We start from the raw sequence: 10,000 nt of genomic DNA on the forward strand, positions 1-10,000 counted from the left end.
ATATACAGTACTTCTTTAGGGAAAAAAAAAATAGTTTGAGCTCAGACCATAAAACATAAATCAACAGAAGGATAGAAATAGGATGGATGGCCTTTGGAAAACCAAGCAATGTAATGAAGGGTAATCTCCCACTCTCAATTAAAAGAAAAGTATATAGGTAACCAGTGCATTATACCAGCCCTAACATACGGCTCGGAGAGCTGGGACTTCACTAGAGCTTACTATTGTGCAAAGAATAAATAATTCTTTATACAGTTATGAAACTATGGGAGTATACCATAAAAATAAGTGAGATGTGAAGTAGTGTGCCTTAAAAATCAATTACATGGTTAAGCAAAGGGAGTAATTAGTGTTCATGGAGAAATAAAAAAAAATTTTCTGATTTGCTAAAATCAAGGGGACTCCATATATCGTAGCATACAGAGTTCTTGCTAATATTAACATCAGTGGCTTTTACCATAAAATGTGGCACAACAGACTGGAGTGGGTGTTGTGGAATTTATTCATTTGAGAGAGGCACATAGAAAGATTAGGTAGGATAATGGTATCTACAGCTTTGGCAACCGGTAAACATTGCACTCAATTATATCAGACTTTAACATGATGCATAAATTTATTATATATGTAGCCAAATCTTAAACAGTGAAGCTAGTGGACATGATAACTCAAGAAAAATTAGTTCTCAAATGGTGCAGGTAATGGTAAACTTATGCGAGCGAGAGTAATGTTTCACTTTGACCGCTAGAGGCGCCACCGTGTCATGGCAAGAGCAAAAATTTAACACTGAGTGGACCGTCCTCCTGGTGCAGAGTCCTTGGTTGCCAGCGAGTTTTGTCGTGAGGTCGTGCACGAGCGATTCTTGTGGCGGCGACTTTTCCTTAGTTCAACATGGATTTCGTAGAGGTACCATATGTTATATATATATAATTATATATATATATATATATATATATATATATATATATATATATATATATATATATATATATATATATATATATATATATATATATATATATATATATATATATATATATATATATATATATATATATATATATATATATATATATATATATCCAATGATTTTCAGATAAAAGTTTTCATACTAATCGGCATGAAATAGATTCATATTTTCTAAAAAATAAAAATAAAATGAAAAATTAATGACAAATAAATATTTTTATTCTAATCAGTATGGGAAGTAATTATTTATTTCATCTTTTTCATCCCATCACCCACAACAGCTGAGCCACAAGAGTCACTCGAGCGCGCGCTCTCATTTAAAATAATAGGTTTCATCAGTTACCAAAATCGTGTCTCGTAGCGTCGCTTGGAAAATGGGACCAGAGCGATTTTTTTCTTGACGCAGCCACAAAAGTGACCAGTGTCCGACCTTCCACTGGAACACGTGTTTCATTTTTAAATCAGTCGCTGCCACAAAAATCGCCGGCACAAAACTGCTCGTGCGCTCTTACTCTAAATAGATATGCTGAGCAGACCTTTACTGTCTTTCTTGTTGCAGGTGGTCTACGTGGCCAGGAACCCCAAGGACATGACCACCTCATTTTGGAACTTCTATAGCTCCACCAATGTTCACGAGTTCCGTGGCGACATCGATAGCTTTGCCAGGCTGATCATGAATGACGGAAGTAAGTGCTTAGAGGGAGAGTGAAACCCACAGTGATGACATCACGCACATCATGCATGTACATGTTCATCATATTCACACAGCTAAAACTTTCTCAACACGTTTTACTCTTCGTTACTTAAATAATTCTTCGTTCATCATCTCCTTTGCACCATTACTAATACCTCACGTGCTTTCCTCCCACCAAATATTATGCTAATGTTTCACGTGTAGGAAATTTATGCTTATAATTTAATAGCACACACACACACACACACACACACACACTTACATGAACATGTTTTGCCAATGATGCAAAGTTGCAAAGCAAAAAAATAATTATGAAAGCTTATGCAAGGAGCTACAGAAAGGCCTCACAGAACTCTATGAATGAAAAAAGAAATGGCAAATGGATTTTAATGTAGATAAATGTCATGTTATAAAATCTGGCAGAGATTTAGAGAGACCTGATTGGAATTACAAATTAGCTAACAACACAAATGAAGCATCTGAAAAGAAAAAAAAACTTAGGTATAATAATAAACAACAGGTTATCACCAGAAGAATATATAAATGATAAAGTAAGGAGCATCCATCATTTGTTGGCAAACATGAGGGTAGCATTCAGATGCATAGATGAGGAAATGGTTAAGAAAATAATCACAGCACTTGTAAGACCAACACTCGAATATGCAGCAGAAGTTTGGAATCCACATCTGGGAAAAAAAAAAAAATGTTCAAAAGATACATAAAGTGCAAAGAACAGCTATAAAATGAGTACCAGGCTTGAAAGATCTTAGTTATGAAGAAGGACTTGACAAACTGAAGCTCCCAACACTACAGGAGAGACGAAAACGAGGTGACATGATCAAAATGAACAAATGAGTAGAAGGAAAAGAAAAGATTGATATCACAGATTTTGTGGTGTCTTAACAATCAACACTGAAAGGACACAGTAAGAAATTAAAAAAAAAAAAAAAAAAGAGCGAAGATATTTGAGGAAACAGTTTTCCTGACAGAGCAATCAATTAGTGGAATGTATTGACTGACGAAGCTGTGTGTGGAAGGCGCATTCATAGTTTTAAAGATAAATATGACAAATTAACTTTAAAAGATGTGGAATGAAGAGTTTGACTCAGTCCTGTAAAAATACACTTGGGTAAGAACAAACGTAAAAAAAAAACACACCCGAACATGCATTCACACACACACACACACACACACACACACACACACACACACAGAGTTTGATCGTATCTCGTTGCTTGACTGCATGGTCATAAGTTCGAGGAAGAGGTGTCTCGCAACTCAACTGAAGCCGAAGGCAGCAATTCTGTTCTGTTTGTGTGGCCATTGGGGAAGGGAAGGCTAAGGATTACGCTTCTCCTGTGTTGTGTATGTTTGTGTGAGGATCTGTGCTGTGCTGTGCTGTGCTGTGTGTGTGTGTGTGTGTGTGTGTGTGTGTGTGTGTGTGTGTGTGTGTGTGTGTGTGTTTGTGTGTATGTGTGTGTGTGTGTGTGAGAGAGAGAGAGAGAGAGAGAGAGAGAGAGAGAGAGTCGTACTACAATTAAATTATTTTTAGTGATCTATTGTCCGTACTGGCCACACGTGATGGCTGCGTGGGAGAAGAGACACCATCCCAACCTGCACTTCGTCTTCTACGAGGATCTGATATCTGACATCATGCATGAGCTGAGGAAGATTAACGAATTCTTGGGAGCGGGACTGAGCGAGGAGAAACTTGAGGCCGTGAGTGTTCAGCTGAAACGTGGGACTCACGATAATATTGACCCTGTGTGGCGTGGCAGAGAGTGCACCTTTCGAGTTATACTGATATGTTTTATATCAAGGCTATTTTAATCTTCCGGCGGACTTACAATAAAATTGCTTAAATGTCTCCTCCAGATAAAGCGGCACATATCGTTTTCCTCCATGAAGTCTCGAGTTGGAACCTTGCCCGGCAACCCATTTAAGAAGGAACAAGACAAAACTGTCTTTTTCAGAAAGGGTGGGTATCTTTTGTTATAAAAAAAATCTGAATAACTTTACTCTTTCCATTACAGCTAATTGTATACCACCGATTTTATCTTTATTTTAAAGAAATAAAACATTATACTGTGCATGTTGCAGGCATCGTGGGCGACTGGAAGAACAACTTCTCGCCGGAGCTGCAGGAGGAGATGGACCAGTGGATCAAAAAGAACCTGACGGATACTGACCTGAACTTGAGTTGGGCCTTGGCGGAGTGACCCGCCTCCTGAAGTGGTGTCATTTCTACCGGCAGTATTGTTCAGCTCACCTGTAATACCCATGATGTTGGTGATGCTGAAAATTATACTACTAATAATGATAATAATAATATCAATAATATTAAATTTCCTTTGCGCAATTTTTAATGTTTTCCAGTTTTACTTACGTGGTTAATGATACTGCTGTACATTTTTCAATGTGAATAAAGAATACTGAACTGAACTGAATAATAATAATAATAATAATAATAATAATAATAATAATAATAATAATAATAATAATAATAATAATAATAATAATACAACAACAACAACAAAACAACAATTATATATATATATATATATATATATATATATATATATATATATATATATATATATATATATATATATATATAATATATATATATATATATATATATATATATATATATATATATATATATATATATATATATATATATATATATATATCACACTCAAACAATTTCGAGGACCAGTTATGCTCTTGGTTATGGTCTCGAGGGCCATCACTGATTTTGTAATTATATACCACCAAGAGTGAAGTTTACAGCTTATTTTGGCTGGTTAATCTGTTTTACCAAAAATATATTATTTGGTTTTATCTGAACTTACACATGTAAAACTAGTCTTGCCTAATAAAAAAAATCTCTAATAAACAGAATACTAATTAATATTACAAAGAAAGAAAAAAAACAATAATCTGGGGATACAGTTACTACAGGCTATTACTGGCATTCTTTGAGATGTGAAACAAAATAGAGGAAAAAAGTTTCATAGTTACACCACCACACAACACCAAACCACGTATCACACCCAGCAGCGCCACAAGCCACATCACATCCATCCACATCACCCAAAGCCGCATCACACTTTACATCACACCCAGCCACGCCACACCACTCATATCGCACCCACTTACGCCACACAGTTACGTCACACCACACACCACAACTAGCCATACAATAACCTGTATCACAGTCATACCACACGAAGCCACACCACAACTAACATCACACTTAGCCACATCACAACCTACATCCCACCCTCCTCACCACGTCACACAACAACCAACCACGCCTCACCACATATAGCACCCAACCACACCATGGACGCAAAGCCACACCATGCCACGCATCACACCAGCCACACAACGGTCCATACCACACCCAGTCATCCAATGATCCATGTTACTCCCAACAACATCACATACCACTTGGCGTAACAAGAGCCACACAGCAAACCATGCCAGTCATACCAGAGAAAACCGCATTAAACTGCTCATCACACCCAGCCACACAACAACCAGCGTGACACAGCCATACCGCAATAAAAAAAATAAATAAAAAAATTCACTGTTGTCATGATCGCTTACTTACTTACGATCGTACAATCCCGGTTATCTTTCCAAGGAAGTGGACGTTACACTGATCCCAGAAAGTTTTAAAGGTCTGGATTTTTTAAAAGCTTCGAGTGCCTACCCAACCTATCCGAAATCGCCAGAATTACACCCTCTCACTCTACCTTTACCTTGAAACAGCACACCTGGAATCACCTCTAATACCAGATTAATATTGGGGGAGTAGAAAACACGATTATTCTATGTTACAACCACATATATTAATACTAATGATAATTCACAAACAACATGAGGTAGTACACATTACTACATGACGTACTCGTCACTTCACACAACACCAGAACCCATTTACATCTCCACCAGTCACAGAAATATTTCCCTCGACCGCAGGAATTTACTCAGACACCATTACAGCGTCCCCAGACAATAATTCCCGTATTTCACCTCCTCAAGCCTCACAGGATATCACCATCATCACCAAAGATTACCCATAACATGATAACATCATCCCCGAAATCACCAATACACCACAACACCAGCTTTCAAGGTCAACACCTCAACCTCCACTCAGTATTACTTATAATTATAGAATGGACACTTTTTTGTAATCCTACACTGCACCTGTAAACTCCTTCCCATTGTACATACCGTATATTTCAGCATATAAGACAACACTTGAATCATCCTAAAAAAGAAAAAAAGGAGGTTGTCCTATTTGCCAGATACAAAAACAATGACCTTAAAATTTTACACAAAATACCATTGTAAACAAATAACAATCATATATTACAACTTTTGGGAAAGTTAGACAAAGAAAATAGGAATCCATTTTGAGAAAATGCATTGAAATGTATATCCATTCAAAAGTGTGCAAACAAAATTTAATGTTGTACAACTACAAACCTCTGTTGACATTGTATATGAATGGATAAAGCAGGAGGCTGTGTGAATATTCCTCACTTTTTCCCAAAGCTGAAGAAGGAGCTATATAAAGGTCTTCAAGGCATGGAACCCCAAGCTAAGCAGTTAAGGAAAGCAAACAGGGGGTATGATGAATCTCTCCAAATTGTAGTGTTGCAGATGGACGAAGTCCATATACTGAGAAAAAAAATTCAAGAGCATCGGTGTATCTAATCAAAAGAAACATATATATATATATATATATATATATATATATATATATATATATATATATATATATATATATATATATATATATATATATATATATATATATATATATATATACACTACTGAAAACACCTAAACAAACCCTTGCCTTGCACTGCCTGCGTTTGTCAAGCTGACGGCTGTAATCTTATATATATATATATATATATATATATATATATATATATATATATATATATATATATATATATATATATATATATATATATATATATATATATATAAGATTACAGCCGTCAGCTTGACAAACGCAGGCAGTGCAAGGCAAGGGTTTGTTTAGGTGTTTTCATATATATATATATATATATATATATATATATATATATATATATATATATATATATATATATATATATATATATATATATATAAGATTACAGCCGTCAGCTTGACAAACGCAGGCAGTGCAAGGCAAGGGTTTGTTTAGGTGTTTTCAGTAGTGTCACTGACAAGTCAAACACTTTGCTCGCAAGGTAAACGGAAGCATACGTGCCCAACAGAGCATATGCTTTTCCAGGCCCTAAAGGCAGACAACCAATTGGCAAGTAGTAGAACATCAGAATATCATTTAAGCTCCTGTAGGAATGTATTTTAAAGAATAAAATATAGAATATAAAGCTTTTTGAGACTGAAAAAGTGGTTGTTGTATAAAGAATGATTTGGTAGTTTGGGTGTCATATTAAACCACCGATATCAGCTAAAACCATTAAAATCAAACTGAAATTTGGGGGGTCGTCTTATCAGAAAGTGGTCTTATCCACAAAAATATACAGTATATACTACTTTATATTTGTTTCCTTAAAAAGTTGTGTTAAAGATGTGCATTTAGTGCTTATGACTGAGAACTGTGCTAAATATGATGAGCAAATAGTGGCTGGAAGCACAGATCCAAAGTATTTGCATATTGATTGCTATTTTGATTTAGGATTTATAAATTCATATTTATGATCATTATTTTATTGCTAGATTCCTCACAGGTCAGTAGAGGTCTCTCTCTCTCTCTCTCTCTCTCTCTCTCTCTCTCTCTCTCTCTCTCTCTCTCTCTCTCTCTCTCTCTCTCTCTCTCTCTCTCTCTCTCTCTCTCTCTCTCTCTCTCTCTGGAGAGAGAATGTTCCTTAGAAAATATATGAGGTGTAGGTAAACAAATAGGTGCAGTTTTAATTCAACAGCCTTATTATCAAGATGTATGCATAAAAGATGCTGCCTTTCAGATGATGAGGGTTCTGATCTGAAGAACCTTCATATTTCATACATAGAGTCTACAGTATGCCTTATCAGCTTGAGACTGCAATTTGATAAAAGATCAGTGTGATAATGCTTGACAGGTAAGGAACTGTTAGTTTTACATAAGTGGTTCAACTAGCTATTACACTACCTTCTCGGTATGATACTCATTTTATATTTTGTTTTTATTATTGTTACAGAATTATGTCATATAATATGGTGATACCTACAGCTACAGTATGACATATTTATACAGTATTACATCTGGTTTTGCATAGATTCATAAGGAACATGGGCATCTTATGTGTTATCTGCTGAAACAGTTTGGGCTTCACTAAGTACACAATATCGGAATTATTTTTGCCATGGAGACTCGTCTTTCTATTTTTCATCAGTTGCACATTCTACTGCATATGTCTGTCTCCAGGTTCATTAGTGTCCCTGTGCATCTCAAGTTCATATAAATCACTTTCTGATCTAATTTTGTGACATTTTGTCACCATAGGGTTCTTGACCACTTCCTACAGATACTCTAGCTAAATTAGTATAGTGTCTGATGTACAGTGCTTTTTATGGACAGTGCAGCCTAACAAATAGTTGTCATGAAAGTGTTCTAATGTGCTTCATTTGTCTTGTGGGTTCTGTAGTTTATTGTGTTACCTGCATCCTCATAGCTATTAAAACTGCACTGTCTTGGACACCATATCTTTGGTGATTTTTAACTCCATCCTTTGAGGAGTACATTACAATGATAAGTATCCCTTGATGAACAGTAATGCTTTGCATTGAACATATTTAAAGAGATCTGAAAGACTTCCTGCTTACAGGATCTCACCTGTCTATCAAAAGCATATATTATAGTTCATGAAGACAATGGTTAGGTATTATTACATTGTGTTTGATGCATTCTAGTATACATTGCTAGATGTTCTTTTAGTATAAAACCAGAGCAGCTCTTGCTCAGTTGTGAATATATGGTCTTGCTTTTATTTGTAAAAGCATTTCTTCAAACAGACATTTCTCCATATTTTCCTACACAAGGAATGAGGCTAGTGATAATATTTTTCCTTTTTTTTTTGTTCTGTGTGTGTGTGTGTGTGTGTGTGTGTGTGACCAGATATATATATATATATATATATATATATATATATATATATATATATATATATATATATATATATATATATATATATATATATATATATATATGCATACATATATATATATATATATATATATATATATATATATATATATATATATATATATATATATATATATATATATATATATATATATATATATATATATATATATATATATATATATATATATATATATATATATATATATATATATATATATATATATATATATATATATATATATATATATATATATATATATATATATATATATATATATATATATATATATATATATATATATATATATATATAAAATATTTTTCCTTTTTTTTGTTCTCTGTGTGTGTGTGTGTGTGTGTGTGTGTGTGACCAGATGTATATATATGTATATATATATATATATATATATATATATATATATATATATATATATATATATATATATATATATATATATATATATATATATATATATATATATATATATTGTGTGTGTAGCAGGGGGATGAGAAAAACTGGCAGAGACAACTCAGAATGCCTGACTTTGTAGAAGCTGTTTTAGCTTGAGATGAGATATGGAGTCTCCAGTTTAGATTATTAGTAATCATAAAGGATTGACTGAGGATGTTCAGTGTAGAGGAGAGGGGCAGCTGAGTGACATTACAGAAGAGGGAATAGTTGAGTTGATAGATGGAGGAATTGAGTTTTTGAGGCATTGAACAATAATTATTTTTCTCTGCTCCAAACAGAAATTCGAGAGATTAGAAGTTTGGCGTTCTGTGACTTCCCTGCATGAACTGTTTAATTCCTGTTAGGTTGGATGCTTATGAAAATACATGTCAAAGTGCCCGTCCTATCCCGCGGAAGCTGTGGGACAGAAGTTGCATCACCTGCTGGTGAACGGTGGCCAGATAGAATGTTATTCCCATAATGAATGATCGTTGCCTTCCGATTTCGTTCGGAATTCATTTTTTTTTTTTTCTACTGACGTTCTTATGAAATTTTTATGTATATTAATGTTTATTACTCTAAATTCATAGCATTCGTGTCTCAGGGAGCCATGGCTTCATTCCGTGAACTGAGTGTTACATTATAAAAAAGGAAAAAATATCGAGAACGAAGTATAAAATTTCATTCGTTCAAGGTCGACATTATAAAGCAGTATGGTGAGGCGCGT

General features: G+C 34.3%; 2 protein-coding genes across 6 annotated transcripts in view; both read left to right on the forward strand.

The window, feature by feature from the left end:
* The window catches only part of LOC135110049 (sulfotransferase 1A1-like), a 9,863-nt gene extending 5,761 nt beyond the window's left edge, over positions 1-4,102 (forward strand). For all 3 annotated transcript variants that reach the window (XM_064022035.1, XM_064022024.1, XM_064022029.1), the window contains exons 5-8: positions 1,526-1,652; positions 3,213-3,379; positions 3,536-3,638; positions 3,761-4,102. In XM_064022035.1, coding sequence (XP_063878105.1) covers positions 1,526-1,652; positions 3,213-3,379; positions 3,536-3,638; positions 3,761-3,879 — 516 coding nt within the window. In that variant the 3' untranslated portion in view covers positions 3,880-4,102. The remainder of the gene's footprint in view (positions 1-1,525; positions 1,653-3,212; positions 3,380-3,535; positions 3,639-3,760) is intronic.
* Positions 4,103-9,974: 5,872 nt separating this feature from the next.
* LOC135110077 (sulfotransferase 1A1-like) overlaps positions 9,975-10,000 on the forward strand; it is a 9,601-nt gene continuing 9,575 nt past the window's right edge. The window contains exon 1 of one of the 3 annotated variants that reach the window (XM_064022044.1): positions 9,975-10,000. This exon is cut by the window's right edge and continues 134 nt beyond it. The gene's annotated coding sequence lies outside the window, so the exon portion shown is untranslated. The other 2 variants (XM_064022049.1, XM_064022057.1) reach the window with 2 other exon arrangements.

This window comes from Scylla paramamosain, chromosome 2 (assembly GCF_035594125.1).
Source record: "Scylla paramamosain isolate STU-SP2022 chromosome 2, ASM3559412v1, whole genome shotgun sequence".
NCBI lineage: Eukaryota > Metazoa > Arthropoda > Malacostraca > Decapoda > Portunidae > Scylla > Scylla paramamosain.